Source organism: Macaca mulatta, chromosome 6 (assembly GCF_049350105.2).
Source record: "Macaca mulatta isolate MMU2019108-1 chromosome 6, T2T-MMU8v2.0, whole genome shotgun sequence".
Classification (NCBI taxonomy): Eukaryota; Metazoa; Chordata; class Mammalia; order Primates; family Cercopithecidae; genus Macaca; species Macaca mulatta.
The window spans coordinates 36064483-36083300 of NC_133411.1; the positions used below are offsets into that span (position 1 = coordinate 36064483).

Below are 18818 nucleotides of genomic sequence, written 5' to 3' on the forward strand. Positions count from 1 at the left end.
AGGAAATATTAAGTTTCGATTTTAAAGAAGTTACTAGGTGCCTTCTGAAAAGGCATTTCCAAGGAATGAGAAACAGGAATGAAATCCTAGTGGTTGGGACTCGGGTAGGAGGCAAAGAAGTATAAGTAAGGCACAAAAACTGCTCTTGAGAAAGATTTTGTAGTGAAAGAAAGTGGAGAAATGTGGCTTGAAAGGAAGAAATTTCTATTTGTCTAGGTCATTGGTTTGCAAAGCACTTTTACATCCACAGGGTCACTTTATTCCCAAGGAAACTCTGAAAGGTAGGAAGGGCAAATATTTACACTCTTGGGAACAAACTCAGGTTAAAAAGAAGTTAAAAGGCTTGCCCAAAGTCAATTATAGCAAATAAGGGGAAGAATTGGATTTAGAATTCGGGTCATTTGACTCTTATTCCAGTGATCTTTCTACTGTGCCCAAACAGAACATTTCTAAAGTGTTCACTCTATTTGGATGTTGGATACTAGACAGCGTCGGGCTCCTTGTTAAAGGGTTTTGACCTCATCCGGGGTTAATGGCAAGTTGCTGGAAGGTTTTGTGCCAGGGAATGCTATGTTTCAGTAATGCCTGATGGAACAAATCTGGCAGTGAGGTGTAGGATGCATCAGCAGAACAGACACCTGGTGGTGGGGAGGGGTTAGAAAATGAGAACAATTAGCTTCAAACAGAAACACAACTTTTGATACGCATTCAATCACATGCTGAGAAAGTGATTTCCCTTCAGGTCTCCATACCCTATTCTGTTTGTATTTAGGAGAAGTTCTCAGTTTGTCAGTATATTTTTAACATGTTTCAAATACTCTCTCTCTCTTTTTTTTGAAACGGACCCAGGCTGCAGTGCAATGGCACGATCTCCACTCACCGCAACCACCACCTCCTTGTCCCCAAACAAGCTTTTTGAGCTTTATTTCCACCATTCTTTCCATGTCATGCATCTTAGTTCTTTGCTTCTGTAGTTCGCCCTGCCTGGAATGTTCTTCTTCTCCTCTTTACCAGTGAAAATTACAGTCAGGGACACTGAACAAGAAAGGTCAATACTTATTTTCCAGTTCTCCTTCGGAGCCCTCTACTTCCAACATTCCTTTTCCTTTAAGATAAAGGAAAGGCAAAGACGTATAAGTAAGGCACAAAGGAAAAGGGAAGAACACTGAAAACACAATTTAGGAATTTAGTAAAATATGAAAAGGAAACAATAAAACTCAAACTTAAACCTCCCGAGTAGCTGGGATTACAGGCATGCACCACCACACCCGGCTAATTTTTGTATTTTTAGTAGAGACAGGGTTTCACCACGTTGGCCAGGCTGGTCTTGAACTCCTGACCTCAAGTGATCTGCCTGCCATCACCTTCCAAAGTTCTGGGATTACAGGCATGAGCCACCTCACCTGGCATTTTGACTACTCTCTAATCTCCCTTTTGAACAAAGAAAAAATAGGACTCAGGCTGAAAACATTTGTAAAAATTGCATCTTGCTAAAACTGAATTACATTGTTTTCTGTTCACTCTGTTTTTATGGTTACTTTCTACTTATGACAAGTAGGATTGATTTATCATTTGTTGTAATTACAGAAAGTTTACTGTACGTCTTAGTAAAAAAGTCAAATTAAGGAAAAAATATACCTAAGACAAGTGGTATGCCTCTATGGAGAAATTATATAAGTGTGTATTCTAATGACTAGAGTTTGGGCAATTATGGTCTTTGAGAGTATTGCAATAGGAGTAATAAAGGTTCAGACCAGAGTGGGATATTGGTAATAGGTAACGACAAGAAAAGAAGGCTCTGATAGATGTTTTAAGGGAGTTAAAGGAGAGGAAAACTGTTGTTTCTTTGAGGGTATTTTCTGCCTCATTTCTCAGGATGGTTTTGACCGTAACAGTGAAAAATAAAAAAGTCTTATACAGTGGAAGGAATTTATTACCTCATATATCAAGAAGCCCTGAGGTAGGGTGGCTCCAGGAATGCTTAAGTGAGTAGCTCATTGACATCACTAAACACTTTGCTTCCATCGATCTTCCAGCCTCGCCAAAAAGGGTTGTCCTCATGACTTCAAGACAGCTGATATGGTGCCAGGAATCTCATTATGGACATACGATGTTCTCAGTGCAAGAACAAGACATCTCTTCTTGAGCTGAAGAGTGAGGGATGAAGCAAACTTTCCCTGAAGGCACCTCCACCAAAATATTTTTCTTCAAGATTTGTTGGACAAAAATACATCACATATTCATGCATAAACCAATCACTGCAAAGGGGAATCAAATTAGCATACCTAACAAAAACGAATTAGGATTTATTCTCTGAGCTGGGGAGATCTTTTCGCTGAAGAATGGAGTTCTCAAGATAATAGGGGCTCTGCTAACAAATATGGTTGGTAGGCAGTCAACCATGTCTTCTACAGCTCCTATGGAGAGCTGCAGGTGTTCTCTGGATACCAGTGGTTCTGAAATTCTTCAAATTCACCCTTGAACATAAGTGGCAAATTCTTGAGACTTGTAGTTTTATTTCTGAGAATGTGACTTAGCTCTTCTTTCCATGTGTTGGGTTAAGGCAGAACGAAATACTTCTGTTGCAAAATCAACTTCTGGTTTAGTGATGCACATTGAGGGTGCAATGCGAAATGTCTGAGGAGACACCGGAAAATAAGAAAACAAATCATCAGAGAATCAAATATGACTTCGAGGAAATACACTAAACTAAAAATCCAAAACCTTGTGTTTCGGACATTTCTCATGTTCCTCTTGGTTTGGCTCCTCCTCCCTCCCCAATGCTGGATCCAGGCCATTCACCCTCCAGTCTCCACACAAACCCTTGTACAATTTGGCTCTGCCCCTTTTCCTTTTTGTCACAAATTTACCTCCTGGCCCTTCTACACCTTCACTGAAGTCTTAGGCCCCTCTCTATACTCCATTTCTGCCCAGGGTGACTTCCATGTCCATATGTGCAACCCAGCAAACTCGCTTCTCACTGCCCTTATTGCCACAACTCCCAGAATCTTTATGTCCGCCCCTCTGCATCCATTCACACCCATGACCAATGCCATGAGTCTCCTCGTCACCAGGAATAACTCAATTTCTGATCCCCACTACAGCTCTCCTTTTCATGAAAACTTCAGAATCCTCACTCACCCATTGTCTTCAGGTCTATTGCTCCACTCAGGTCTCCTCTTTCCTTTCCACCCAGCTCAGAACACAGAATTGACTGAAGTAGGCTTGCACTTGCTCCTCATTTTCCTTGCATTTCTACCCTTCTGCTGCACCCATACAGTCAATCCCAGCCCTAATAAAAGATTTTATTAAGTGGCTTTTCTCCAATCTAGATGGCTGAGAAGAGTTAGAGAAAAATCACTCAACTAGGCTGAGCGATATGCTAGATATTCGGGGTCTCCAACTTCTGTGGGTCCCTCCAACTTTTCTTGTTCACTGTCCTTTCTCAATCTAAACCTTTATCATTCCTCTCAATTTCCTTACTCAACTCCTGTGCCTCTCCCTCTATTTCATAGACAATCAGGCCTCATACTTCTCAGAAAATGGAAGCTGCCAGGCAAGATAAACTTGTTTGCTCTTACATCCATTGCTATAACCTTACCTGAAGGCTCAGAGAACAAGATATATTTGCTGTTCAACTCCAAATTGTCCACCTATGCCCTTGACCCTGGATTCTCCCATCACTTTCACAAACACCCCTTCAACTTCTCCTTAGCCTATAAACAAACAGGCTTAAAGCTCTCATAATCCCAATTTAGACCACACCAAATACAAATCTGTGTTGACCACCTTGTCCCCTCACAAATGCTTTTTGGCTATTTCACAAATGCTTTCTTCCTGCTTTTAGCCACAGCATTAAAAACACCGTTTGGTGCTTACTGGCCATTATTTATCACTTTGCCCTTCCCCCATTCACATCTCAATTGGCTGCAGTCTGACTTCTGCTGCATCAACTACTCTACTAAAGTTACCTGCAAGTGTGGAATCCACTGGGCATCTTCCAGCCCTCATCCTCTGTGGCCTTCTCTGCACTTGACTCTGGAATTCCCCACCCCACTTCCTGAACCTCTCCCGTCTCTTTCTTCCATGACTTCACACTCTTCTTACTCTCTTCATACCTATCCATGCTTTCTGCCTCTACCTGGGCAGCTTTTTCCTTCTCTTACCCTTTATTATTATTATTTGTTATATTATTTGAGACAGAGTTTCGCTCTGTTGCCCAGGCTGGAGTGCAGTGGCACGATCTCGGCTCACTGCAACCTCTGCCTCCCAGGTTCACACAATTCTCCTGCCTCAGCTTCCTGAGTATCTGGGATTACAGGTGCGTGCCACCACACTCAGCTAATTTTTTATATTTTTGGTAGAAACAGGGTTTCACCATGCTGGCTAGGCTGCTCTCAAACTCCTGACCTCAAGTTATCTGCCCACCTCGTCCTCCCAAAGTGCTGAGATCACAGGTGTGAGCCACCACTCCTGGCCTCTCCTGCCCTTTAAATGTCAGTGTTGTGCAGGTTTGTATCTTCATCTCACTGAGCTTCTTACCTAGACATTAGACTTCCTGGGAGATTTCCTCATCTTACCATGTAAATGCTGATGACCCACAAAGCATGATCTTTATTCATTTCCTCCGAGCTACAGACTTCTGCAGATGGTCCCTGACAGGATTTTTTTTGACTTTGCAATGATGGGAAGGCGATACACATTAGTAGAAATTGTACATCAAGTATCTATACAGTCTTTTCGTTTTTCACTTTCAGTACACTATTCAATAAATTACGTGAGATACTCAACATTTTATTATAAAATAGGCTTTATTACATGATTTGGCTCAACCGTAGGCAAATGCAAGTGTTCTGAGCACATTTAAGGTATGCTGGCTAAGCTAAGATGTACAGTTAGTTAGGTGCATTAAATGCATTTTTGACTTAAATTATTCTCAATTTAAGAGGGGTTTATCAGGATGTAACCCCACTGTAAGTCAAGAAGCATCTGTAGATAGAGCGAGATGTTCATGAACAGCTTGAATGGAGCAAGCTCAAAGCTGGACTCATTCTTGCCCGCTCCCAACCAACATGAGAGCTTCTTCCTCAACTCTCTCTTGTTCTTCATATCCACATTCTGTGCATTTTCCAGGATTATCCTCAGAATGTCTCCTCTATCTTTACTACCACAGCTCAAGTTCAAACAGCATCCTTGGCTCCCAGAGGGACCTCTTGTCTCCAGTCTTGTCCCCTTAGATTTGTCCTCCTCAGAGGACAGATTCTGAAATCAGACTGCCTGAGTTTGGATCCTGGTTCTGTCATTACTTAACCTCTCTGTGTGTCTTTTCCTTTATCTGTAAAATAAGGATAATAATAGTACTTATTTCATAGGCTTGTTGGGAGCATTACATGAGTCAGTTCATGCAAAGTGTTAGGACAGTACCCGACAAGCAGGAACGGCTTCATACCAGCTCCACTGACCACCTCAAGCCTTTGCACCAGCCACATCTGTGTGGTGCAATGTGGTGTGCAAAATCAGTCATTTGTACTCTGCCATGTTTCATGCACATTTTGGTTGTTTATCTCATTATTTAAGATTCTGCTAGCCTGAAAGCCTGGCCTGGAAATCCCTTCTCTCTCTCCCTTGAATACCTTTTAAAAAATATTTATAGATGAGCTTACTACATTGTATTGTAATTTTCTATGTATTTGCCTTTCTCTCCCACCAGCTCCATGAAGGAAGGACCAGATCTTATTTATCACCATATTAGGTTGGCGCAAAAGTAATTACAGTTTTTGCAATTAAAAAAAAATCACAAAAACTGCAATTACTTTTACACCAACCTAATAGTTTCAGTTTCCAGAATAACACCTGTTGCTTAGCACATAACAAATTTTGCCAAATAACAAAGGAAGAGCTAAGCAAGTACACAAGTATCTCATGTCTTTATAAATTGCATGTCTTAGGATTCATAATCATTAAATTATGCTATCTGATTTGTACAGAAAAATATTTATGACTAGGACTAGAAAAAAAATCATGGACTAGAAAAAAAATCACGGAGCACATCCCAGCAAAAGTGCTCACTTCCGGTTTTGTTGTTTGAGCTGGGAGAACTTTAAGTCTGTTTTGTTTAAAGGGGAAGTTGGGGAAAAGTTGAAGATGCAAGAAAACTTGGGTATGTTTCCTTGAGTGAAGGTGGAGGGAGCTCGGAGAAACAAGCACACAGATGGAAGATCTAGATTTCAACAGGAGAAATGTCTCATTTCTGGAACCTTCAGGGAAGGAGGTGCTATGATCTGGACATTTGTGCCTCTACCCCTTGACTTCCTATGTTGGAACCCTAACTCCTAAGGTGATGGTCTTGCAAAGTGGGGCCTTTGGGAAGTGATTAGGTCAGGAGGGCACAGCCCATGAAGGCCCAGGGAGTTCTCTTGCCCCTTCTGCCATATGAGGTCACAGCTGAAAGATGGCTGCCTAGAAAGAGCGCCCTCACCAGACACTGAACTTGCTGGCACCTTGATCTTGGACTTCTCTGCCTCCAGAACTATGAGGAATGAATTTCTATGATGTATAAGCCACCCAGTCTATGGCACTTTGTGACAGCAGGCTGGGGGGACTAACACGGGGGAAAGAATAAATGTGGGGACCGATGAGTTTATATAGAGGTTTTACCTGATAGCTTCAATTTTATCTGAGAAGTATGAGGCAAGAAGTAGGTATTTCAGTATCCACTGAAATTGTGAGAGGCAGGGATGGAGCAGGGAAACTGGGAAGGATGAGGCATGTTTAAAATGGGAAAGAAAGTTGACAAAGGACAGGACAAATTAGGGAGGAGCAGATGTTACCTTCTCTTTTAAGTCTCTGCCCTGGAGCCCATTCCTGGGGAGGGGCCTGTTGCTGTGAGGGATTGAGGGGCAGCTCACTTCACTCACGGCAGCAGCAGCCCTAGGGCAGTGCGTGCAGGGCAAGCCAGGGTTCCCACTGTGGAGCTGGGCGTGGCTTTTCAAGGAAGGGAGTGAGGAGAGCTCCACTCGCTGAATCTCCCAGCCTAAGGGTGAGGGACACCGGCTGTGGCTGATTTTGAGTTGGGCATTGGGGGCTATGCCCAGGTGGTCCTCCATCTCTCCAACAGGCGTCACCCGGGCCTGCTAATGCTGTTGGGTTGCTCCCGGCCACAGAGGCCACTAAGGCTGAGCAGGGTCACCAAGTCAGAACCCAGGGCTGAGCTAAGAACGGCCAGAATTGCTTTCACAGGGACTAGGATTAATTATACAGGAGACAAATTATTTATAGCATGACTGTGATGTTTCTTATCATCCATATTGTAAATTGTCTGCTTTGACCATCCTGTGTCTGCCTCTATCTTTACCACAGAGCCGCGACTACCAAACTATTTTCACTCAGCGCCCCCTCGTGGCCCGATAGGTGCACTGTCCCCGCCTTTTTTTTTTTTTTTTTTTTTTTTTTTTTTTTTTTTTGCATACCCGAGCTTCATCCCTAGATGACATGTGGCTGGGTACCCCGGCACAGTTGTGAAGAAACTGTGACCAGCACTAGGAAACCAGAGAGACTCCTACCTAGAGCGATAGGTAAAGACCAGTCTTTCTCTTACCTGAGAAAAAATGCCGCCTCTGCCAACGAGGAGCCCCATGTGCTTGCAGTCCTCATGGATCTGATTCACTTCTTCACGGGGGAGAGGTCGGCGGCTCATCTGTAAATATATTTTTAGAAAGCTTTCTATTTGGTGTTGGAATGGTTACAGGAATTATTTCCAAGAGAAGAAAAAGGAAAAACCCTCCAGCCATCAATGCCCCTCTTTTTTTCTCTCTCTCCCTCTTTCTCTCTGTCCTCTCCTTCCCCTGTAATTAAATAAAGTTGCTAATTGCTGAACCAGATTTTTGGAGGATGTTATTAAAAATGTTTGTTTTTAATCCCAATTCATCCCAAATTCCCAAAAGACAAAATGAAGTTCTGTGCGGATAGTCAGTGAATCTTAGCTTTGCTAATGGCTGCCTTGGGAGTCTGGTTTCTTAATAGCTAAATTTGGAGTCTGTTTTACGTGGAAATTCTCCTTAACTTTTCACTTTGTTCTGCCCATGGAAAGGGCTCATTTCAAAGGCCACGAAATGGCTTAGAAGTTGCGCAAAGGCACCAGCAGCCTGAGCTTTCCCTGGGCAGCGCGGTGGGACAGCTGAGGAGCTAGTTTCTCTGCTTGCAGGACTTGCTCTTTCTCCCCCAAGACTGCATCCTCCAGGGTTAGGAAAGGTAAGTGCTTCCAGGAGCCGAGAGGCTGTTCAGATCCCCGGCCATCCAAAGCAGGTCCCCTCCCTGTGGGGTCAGACATTGAACTGACTTGCATCCTTTCTGTGCATCTCCTGTCTTCCCAGTCTGTGAGTACAAATGTCTCCCTCTGACTTAGTCATGTTATACCTGAGAGCATATCTGCATTACCTGGAAGGCTTTCAGACGACAGATATTTGGGCCTCATGCTAGGCCAATCGAATTAGAATGTTTGAAGTAGGGCTTAGGCATCTGCGTTTTAAAAATGGTCCTCAGGTGCCAGGGCTAAGCACTGCTCTAATTTTTCCACGATGAGCGCTGAGGCCTGTTGCTGCCACTGGTCTCTTGTTTCTCCATAGCCCAGCCTCACTGAGCTTCTGCACCAGGCTGGCTCTCCGGTTTTAGATGCATAAGACATGAGCTCTGGGTCAGCCCTTGCGATCCTCGTGAGGTAGGCGGGGCCTCTCCAGTGTGCCCAGCTTCATTACATCCTCCGCACTTCCTACTCACCCTCGCTCTGGGCTTTGCCATCCACTTCCTTCTTCCCACCAACCCCAGATCCAACTCTTTCCCCAATCCTCTATTTCTTGTAATAAGAAGGGACCTCCTAGAGAGATATGCTCATTTTAGTCTGTCTTAAAGCCTTAAGATAAGCAAAATACATATTCAAACTTTCAGACTATTGGATCAGAAAGGAACTGAGGGAGAGGGAAGGACTAGAATCTTCTCATTGACCCCAAAATGCTATCATGCATTCCTGCTTATGATTGATTGGAAAGGGTCAGTGAAAATAATTTAGGGCTAAACTGTGAGAACTAGAAGGGCATTAAATATGATTCGAGAGGCCAGAGGGACCAGAGAGTAATCTGGAGGGAAGGTTGAATTGGGGGTTCAGTTCTTTTGTTGTTGTTGTTGTTTTGATTTTTGAGTCAGAGTCTCACTCAGTTGCCCAGGCTGCAGTGCAGTGGTGCAATCTCAGCTCACTGCAACCTCTGTCTTCTGGGCTCAACTGATTCGCCTGCCTCAGTCTCTCGAGTAAGTGGGATTACAGCCACCTGCCACCACACCTGGCTAATTTTTGTATTTTTAATAGAGATGGGGTTTCACTATGTTGGCCAGGCTGGTCTCGAACTCCTGACCTCAAGTGATCCACCTCAGCCTCCCAAAGTGCTGGGATTACAGGTGTGAGTCACCATGCCTGGGCCAACATGACAGTTTTGAATGGGCGGAGTCTGTGTGGCTTCACCCAGCCTTGCTCTGGGCCAGCACCCTCTTGGCTCCCTTGCCCATTTTATTCCTCCCTGGCCTCAACTGCTATGGCTAATTGAACATCTTGTATGCCTTCTTCAGGGAAAAAAGCAGAGTCTGAAACTCTACTGAGGCTAAAGCCATAGCACAGCCTGCTGAGGCCCTTGTGCCCATGCCTATGCCCCAACTACTTGATAATGAAGTGGGCATGCTAGTAATTCAAGTTCTTGATGAGTGTATAATGGAGCGTCATGTTTATCTCTTTTGGTGAATCTATATTTAAAGAATTGTAAACTTAATATTTGAAAATAATTCAAATGTTCTGGAAGTGCATAAAGTAAAACCAGAACATTTCTCCACTTCCTATCCTATTCCAAGGGACACCTCCTATTAACAATTTGGTGCGAACCAGATACTTTTTCTACGCATGTAAATACATCTATATGCATGTTTAAAAAAATAAGTCATTTTATAATGTCTGGCAATTTCCTTTTAATAATATATAGTATATTCCATGTCAGTATATTTGGACCTAGTCTTCTTAAAGGTTACCTAGTATCTCATTGCAGTAATTTGCTCAATCTCCTAATGTTGAGCATTTAGGTTGTTTCCATTTTTTCATGGTTATAAACAATGCTGCAAATATTCCTATTCATACATATTTTTAGACACTTTTGAAAGTATTTCTTTGGGACACACTTCTAGAAATTGCCAGGTATGTTAGCCCATTCTTGTGTTGCTGCAAAGGAATACCTGAGACTGGGTAATTCATAAAGAAAAGAGGTTTAATTGGCTCACAGTTCTACAGACTGTACAAGCATGGCTCCAGCACCCGCTTCTAGTGAGGGCCTCAGGAAACTTACAATCATGGCGGAAGGCAAAGGGTGAGCAGATGGGTCATGTGGTGAGAGCAGGAGCAAGAGAGGGAGTGAGGAGGTGCCACACATTTTTAAACAACCAGATCTCACATGAAGTCACTCATCGCCAAGCCACAGATGAGTTATCTGCCCCCATGATCCAAACACCTCCCACTGGCTCCACCTCCAACACTGGGGATTACATTCCAATCTGAGATTTGGAGGCGACACGTATTCAAACCATATCACCACGTAAAAATGTATAGACATTTAAAATTTGGAGAGCTACAGACAAATTGCTGTCCAAAGGGCTGTACCTCCTTACCAACAGAATATGAGAGTACCTATCCTGGGTGATGCTGGACAGCATTATAGCAAAGTTCTTGGGTGTTATAACTACGTGAATGTGGCATGATGTGTTGCAGGGGCCTGAAATTAATCGACAAACACAAAGCACTCACCATCTATATGTTTCCTGGTCTCAAAAGTGTAAACTTATGTAGGAAAATAGGACATTTATACATAAAAAGTGAGTAAACAAATACAGATTAAGTGACACAGACTGAATGTCTGTGTCCCTCAAAATTCATACATTGAAACCTAATATCCAAAGTGAAGGCATAATATTTGGAGGTGGGACATTTGAGAGGTGATTAGGTTACAAGAGTGGAACCCTCATGAATGAGATCAGTATCCTCATAAAAGAGGCCCCGGAAAGCTCTTTTGCCTCATTTACCATGTGAGGGCACAGCAAGAAGGCACCATCTATGAACCAGAAAGTGGGCCCTCGTCGGACACCAGGTCAACCTGCTCCTTGTTCTTGGACTTTCCAGTCTCCAGAACCATGAGGAATACATTTCTGTTGTTTATAAGACATCCAAATGTATAGAACTTTGCTATAGCAGCCTGAATGGACTAATATAGTGGGAAAGATCTTTTCAAAGCAGTTCCTTAGACAGTGAGTACAAGAGGAATTCTCTGAAGGGTGGATCTCTTGGATAGAGTAGAAGCAAAGGCAAGCTTTAAGGAGATGCGATGGAGAGCTTGATCTTGAAAAAGACTAGGATTTCCATAGGTAGATATAGAGGGCAAAATACCATGTTCCATGGTTGAGGAAAAGTTTGAGTGGCATTTGGATTTGGAGAGTGAATGGCATTGAGCGCACAGTGAGTAGAATTAGGGGATGTAGGAGCTGGGATTTAAATCCAGGTGGTCTGCCCTTAGAGCCTATGCTTATATTAACAAATGGTTCAGCGAAGAGAAAAAGAGCCCCTTCTATAGATACTACTTTATAACCTCGCTCTCGTTTGGATATTTGACCCTCCAAACCTCAAATGGAAGTTTGATCCCCAGTGTTGGAGGTGGGTCCTAAAAAGAAGTGCTTGGGTGGTGAGGGCAGATCCCTCATGAATGTCTTGTGCTGTCCTCTCCATAATGAGTTCTCATTCCATTAGTTCCTTCTAGAGCTGGTTGTTGGAAAAAGCCTGGCACCTACCCACCCCTTCCTTCTTGCTTTCCCCTTCTCTCTCTCATCATGTGATCTCTGCATATGCCAGCTCCTCTTCCCCTTCCACCATGAACAGAAGCAGTCTGAGACCCTCATCAGATGCAGATGCTAGTGTCATGCTTCCTGTATAGTCTGAAGAAACATGAGCCAAATAAACATCTTTTCTTTAGAAATTACCCAGCCTCAGATATTCCTTTATAGAAACACAAATGGACTAAGAAAAACCTGTTTTATTGTTTCCATGATATAGCTTGCACATATTTCCATGTCACATATATATCTATGCCATTATAGTGGGGAGATGCCATAAGCTAGCTTGTTTTGTATGAATGGTCATCTGGGAGGGGGATTCTGGTGTTTTACTAAGACAAAGTTGTGATGAACATCTTTGTTCATCTGACTTTAAGCACACAGAGGTTGGGTTCGGAACAGAGAAAACGGAAGAACTCCTCCTCTCTCATTGGGCTTTCCTCTCTCGAGTCTACACTTTGAGGAGTATAGACAGCTTTGAGGGAACCCCTTGGGTGGCGATTATGGTGAACTCTTCTGAGCCTTGCAATAACTCTTGTACTTGTCCACACACTTAAATACGTTATAGCTTGTTAGAAGTTCTCCATTGTAGAAAGCAAGTTGGGGTCAAAACAAATAAATAAATAAATAAAATGACCCGTGAGCTGGGGATCTTAGTCTCATATTACCCTTTATTTACTTTCCTGGTGTCTTCCCTTGGCTTTCAAATCTTATTTAAACATCCCAGCTTTGCACTGGCTCTGACATGTGGTATGAATTGAAGAGACTTATACCCATGTCTGGTCTAAAGAGTAAAAAATGGAGCATCAGTACTTCTAAAGTAGAATGGTGGTAAGACCAAAGAGCTAGAAATTGCTAGGGAAAGCTGGATCCCTGTGGACATGAGGTTAGTCTGGCTACTCCTCTTCTGCCAAGATTCTCCTGCTCTTCTCAGGCTTTGATTTTATGGAGGAAAGGCACAATTTCCTATGGGCATTTACTATAGGGGCTGCAGTAGAAACAAAGGGAAAGATTTGAGAGATATGGCAGAGAAGGGATCAATGGATCTTGATGTTGGAAACAAGGGAAGAGGAGGAGTCAGATGATTTTGTGGTACGGAGGCTGAGTAATTGGAAGAATGGTGGAGGGTGAGAAACAAACAGTGATCTTGGGAGAAATATCTGGTTTGGGGGAGGATGCTAAGTTCAATTGTTGTTATGATGAGTTAGAGGTCTCAGTGGGCAACATTCCTCCCTGGTTACTTGGGAGGTTGAAATCCATTCACAAGTAAGTAAGCATGCAAACAAACAAAAAACTCAACGTAAGCCAGGCACGGTGGCTCACGCCTGTAATCCCAGTACTTCAAGAGACCACGATGGGCAGATCACTTGAGGTCAGGAGTTTGAGACCAGCCTGGGAAACATGGCAAAATCCTGTCTCTACAGGTGCGTGCCTGTAATCCCAGCTACCCGGGAGGCTGAGGATCGAGAATAGCTTGAACCTAGAAGGCGGAGGTTGCAGTGAGCCAAGATAGCACCACTGCACTCCAGCCTGGGTGACAGAGTGTGACTCTGTCTCAACAACAACAAAAACAACCCCTAATATATATTTAACTTCCTCACCCCAAACCTTCACCATAACCTTTCCTGGCCCTTCTTTCTTACTTCCTTCTGTTTCTCCCCAAATAATTTCCTCCCTTCCCTGTATTTCTAAGTATTCAGTCATTGCCTATGCTCTTTGCCTAGGATGGCAAGGATAATGTTGGTTTCTTTTCCCAAATGCTCTCCCTCATCCCTCTAGAATTCTTGGTGATCTGCCAACATTTTGTTCATACTCAATACTCTCTACTAATCTCTAAAGGGCTTTGCTGAAAGCTTGCTGTTTGTATGTGCTCTCTCCCTGAGAGTAAACGAAGTTTAGTTAATGTTTCCTCCTATATCTCCCGCTGGCCCAAGCAGCTGCAGAGAGAGGAGCAGATCAGCACCTACCTTATCCTGCACCATTTCTATGCCTATCATGAGGCCTTTGCCTCGAACGTCTCCAACAATTTCAAACTCATCCCTCAGCTTAGCAAATTTTAGTAACATGTAGGTCCCAACTTCTTGACTGTTTTCCTGTAGATTTTCTTCTTTAATCACCTGTTGAGAGAAAGCCCCAAATGATCTCACATGGCAGAAGTTTTAAGACTGACTAAGAATCGTGGAGAAGTCATCGGACATGGCCCTCTTGTAACCTAACCAAACAGAATCCAGAACAAGTCTAGTGTGACCACAAGGACTACAAAAAGATTTGTCGTAAGGAGAGAAGAAAAGTCTTAGGGGAGGGGATATGCTTCTGCCCCCAACTCCCTCACCTTCAGAGGTGGCTAAGAATTTAGGAAAGAATAGGCCAGGTGTGGTGGCTCACACCTGTAATCCCAGTATTTTGGGAGACCAAGGCGGGCGGATCACAAGGTTAGGAGTTCGAGACCAGCCTGACCAATAGGGTGAAACCCCGTCTCTACTTAAAAAAAAAAATACAAAAATTAGCTGGGCTCGGTGGTGGGCTCCTGTAATCTCAGTTACTCAGGAGGCTGAGGCAGGAGAATCACTTGAACCTGGGAGGTGGAGGTTGCAGTGAGCCAAGATGGTGCCACTGCACTCCAGCCTGGGTGACAGACGACACTTTGCCTCAAAAAAACAAACAAAAAATAGTTTAGAATAGAATAAAAGGTGTGTCTCAATGCAGTTGAAAATGTAGATTCTAAAATCCCAAGGCTTGTTATTGTCAGGTTTTGCTGAGAACTGGGATATAGTCATGAATAGGATGAATGCTCTGAGGAAAGAAATCTCACAGGTGCTTTCCCTACTGGAAGATGGTGACCTTTGCTCAGCAGTCCTCAGCCAGACGTGGGCTCTCATGGCCCAAGCAACCTGGTCTGGGGCTCTGGCCTCTTTGGCTGAGCCCAGAGCCAGGGCACTAGAAGATATAAAATGATTTTTATCTCAGTTCTACTTACAGCAAACACCTGGGGTTCTTGACAAGACACATGAAAAATACTGTATTTTTATTTAGCTGACAATACTTGCATGACTCCAGGCAAACCTTGTTATTTTTAAAGACCTATTTGTTCACCTAAACCTTCTCTACCTTCTAAATTGGTTGAGGTAACAAAGCACTTTTTAAAAGAAGTTGGCAATGTCAGCTCATGTTTGTAATACCAGCACTTTGGGAGGCTGAGGTGGGTGGATCACTTGAGGTTCGGAGTTTGAGACTAGCTGGCCAACATGGTGAAACCCCATCTCTACCAAAAATATAAAAATTAGGTGGGCATGGTGGTGCATGCCTGTAATCCCAGTTACTTAGGAGACTGAGGCATGAGAATCTCTTGAACCCAGGAGACAGAGGTTGCAGTTAGCCATGGTTGTGTCCCTGCACTCCAGTCTGGGTGACAGAGGAAGAATCTTTCTCAAAGAAAAAAAAAAAAAAAAAAAAAAAAATTGGCAATGTCCACAAAGTCAAATAAATGACATATTCCTACCCATACTTTCTCATCTCATGATTTGATTGTTTTCGAAAATAACTATTTAATTAGCAAGGGCAGCATTTACTTATTTATTTTTGTTTAAAAATACTTTTAAATTTCATTTTTTTGGAATAGGTAAATCAAGTTCATGGTCAAAAATCAGTGAGTGTAACTGCTGGTGGGACTGTAAAATCGGTACAACCTCAGTGGAAAACAGTATGGAGATTTCTCAAAGAACTAAAAGTGGGTCTACCCTTTGGTCCAGCCATCCCACTTCTGGGTATTTTCTCAAAGGAAGAAAAGTCATTATAGCAAAAAGACACCTGCACATGTATGCTTATTGTAGTACAACTCACAATTGCAAAGATACGGAACCAACCTAAGAGCCCATCAATTGATGAGTGGATAAAGAAAATGCGGTGTGTATACACACACAAACACACACACACAGACACACACACACACCCCCCATGGAATACTACTCAGCCATAAAAAACAAAATAATGTCTTTTGGAGCAACTAATAAGTGTTCTCACTTATAGGTAGGAGCTAAGCTATGGATACACAATCGACATTGGAGACCCAGAAGGGGAGAAGGTGGGAGGGGGGTGAGGGATGAAAAATTCCATATTGTGTACAATGTATACCACTTGGGTGACAGTGCACTAAAGTCTCAGACTTTGCCACTATACAATTCATCCATGTAACCAAACCTACTTGTATCCCAAAAGCTATTGAAATAAATAAATATATATACATATATAAATATATATGTGTGTGTATATATATAAATATCAGCAAGCATAAAAGTACAAACAGCAGAGTGACTCTTGCTGACCCCTGGCCCCCAGCCACCTAGTTTTCCTCCTCACAAAAAAACACTGTCATTTACTTCTTAGACATTCTTTCAGAAATTTGTTATAGTTCTTTAAGCACATGATATTAGGCATGTTAGCAAGAATATAAAAAATAAATCTTTTTTTAAACAGATGTGATCCCAGGCTAAATCAATGGTGTAGGGCTGAACAGCTGAATTACCTTGTTGTAAGCATGTAGAACTCAGTGTCTCCTTAGTCATTCAATTTATAATAGTACAACAAAAGGAAGGAAGAAAAAAATGTACAAGAGAAGGCCAACATGAAACTAATTACAAGGATGGCAGTTAACATCTGTAAATCACTACCCAGATAACAAAGAAATTTCAGCTGGCTAGGAAAATTCTTATATTTCCCATGTATGTGAGGTTTATTATATATTATTTCTTATCCAACACTTCAAGCACCCAAAGTAGATCTTTAAAAAGGGAGAAGGCAGAATAATAAACGGAAATCTAACTTTAATGCATAAACTATGAATTAACTCTCCCCTTTAATAATTCAGCATGATAGAGTTCTGCCAAAGCGTGTGTGGTTTTGAAAGAGTCATTTGTGAAATGTGGCTAATGTGGCCACTGGCACCAACCTCAAGCACAGCAGATCCAATGGCACAGGCCATGGGGTTCCCTCCAAAGGTGTTGAAGTACTGCAGGCGTTTGGCCAAAGATTTGGCAATCTCTAGAGGGAAAAAATAGAAGGTGTGGAAAGAGGGACACATTACTGTCCACATTCTCTCATGGCGCCATTTGGACTACAGTTACTTCGTGTTGTAAATGGCATCCTATCCAATTCATTCTTCGTTCAACTGATAGTAGATGTTAGGGACTGAATTGTATCACCTCAAATGCGTATGGTTGAAGCCTTAACCCTGAATGAGACTGTATTTGGAGATAGTGCATTTAAGTAGGTAATTAGGTTGAATAAGGTCATCAGGGTGGGGCCCTATCTAAGCCCAAGGAACTGGTTTTCTTATAAGAAATGGAAGAGACACCAGAACGCTCTCCCACCCCTCTCCTCTTTCCATCCCCTCTCCCTCTTCTATATACCTTTAAAGTGTGGTGGAACCCTCCGTTTCATGGTAGGCATGGGAGAATTAGTCTTCCTTACAGGAAGATCAGAATGGGCTGGTTTCCGATGGGGGTGCGGTGGCTCACACCTATAATCCCAGCACTTTGGGAGGCCAAGGCAGGCGGATCACCTGAGGTCAGGAGTTCAAGACCAGCCTGGCCAACATGGTGAAACCCCGTTTCTACTAAAAATACAAAAATTAGCTGGGCTTGATGGTGCACACCTGTAATCCCAGCTACTCAGGAGGCTGAGGCAGGAGAATTGCTTGCACCTGGGGAGGCAGAGGTTGCAGTGAGCCAAGATTGTGCCACTGCACTCGAGCCTGGGCGACAGAGCAAGACTCTGTCTCAAAAAAAAAAAAAAAAAAAAGGGCTGTCTTTCTTCCATCTGTTTCACAGTCAGGCAGACAGACTGTTTCTCTCTTTCATTTGCTTGGGAAATGCATCGTGCGGTTTCCATGATTGTCTCCAATCTACACAAGTTCCAACACACGTGTTTAATACCATAGCCCAATGTATGAGGCCCAGAAGCAAACACAAACTGCCTGTGGGTCCTACCTGGAGTGGTTACGACTGCTGCCATGGGAAAGCCATTCCCAATCCCTTTAGCCATGGTGACAATGTCAGGCAGGACGTCGTGGGTTTGGAAGCCCCAGAAGTGAGAGCCCAACCTTCCAAATCCTGTCTGCACCTGGGAAAACAAGTTCAAAACAATTGGAAACCCTTCAAGACATGCTGTTTTTGACTGGGTGCAGTGGCTCATGCCTGTAATCCCAGCACTTTGGGAGGCCGAGGCGGGTGGATCATGAGGTCAGGAGTTCAAGACCAGCTTGGCCAAGATGGTGAAACCCTGTCTCTTCTAAAAATACAAAATATTAGCCGAGTACGGTGGCAGTTGCTTGTAATCCCAGCTACTCAGGAAGCTGAGGCAGGAGAATCACTTGAACTCAGAGGGTGGAGGCTGCAGTGAGCCGAGATTGTGCCACTGCACTCCAGCCTGGGCAACAGAGTGAGACTCTGTCTCAAAAAAAAAAAAAAAAATGCTGTTTTCTTCTCTGATTTCTTCCTTTTCCTCCTCCTCATTATGGCCATCATCAGCCATTATCATCAGCATCCTGTAGTATCATGCACAAAGCGCTTAATCTGATGCCTGATATTAGGCATCGAGAGTCATTTCCTAGCTTTGTGCAATTCTGGGTATGTTTCTTAAGTCCTTGGAACCTCTGCTAACTCATCCATCAAGTAGAAATACAACAGTATGTCACAGGCTCAATGAGGGTCGTACAAATAATATGAAAGGGATCATTATGATTAACAGTTTTTGATGAGCATTTCCTCTGTGTAAGAAAGCAGGGTAGAAAAGTAGAGAAGCTGAGTCTGCCCCAGGATAGATGAAGAGGGAGTTACTGTCAGTTAAGTGGAGCTGCGGCACTTGCTCCAGCCCAGTTAAACTGGTCATCCTCTTCCAGGGATGCCTTCCCCTTC

At 43.2% G+C, this 18818-nt stretch overlaps 1 protein-coding gene across 4 annotated transcripts in view; it reads right to left on the reverse strand.

Annotated features, from left to right (window-relative positions):
* Positions 1–1915: 1915 nt before the first annotated feature.
* Positions 1916–18818, reverse strand: part of AGXT2 (alanine--glyoxylate aminotransferase 2) — a 45968-nt gene continuing 29065 nt past the window's right edge. For 3 of the 4 annotated variants that reach the window (XM_015139843.3, XM_078004656.1, XM_078004654.1), the window contains 5 exons: positions 17892–18024; positions 16853–16944; positions 13875–14024; positions 7598–7696; positions 1916–2637 (listed from right to left, as the gene is read on the reverse strand). In XM_015139843.3, the coding sequence (XP_014995329.3) occupies positions 2515–2637; positions 7598–7696; positions 13875–14024; positions 16853–16944; positions 17892–18024 (597 nt within the window). In that variant the 3' untranslated portion in view covers positions 1916–2514. The remainder of the gene's footprint in view (positions 2638–7597; positions 7697–13874; positions 14025–16852; positions 16945–17891; positions 18025–18818) is intronic. The other variant, XM_028849377.2, reaches the window with a different exon arrangement.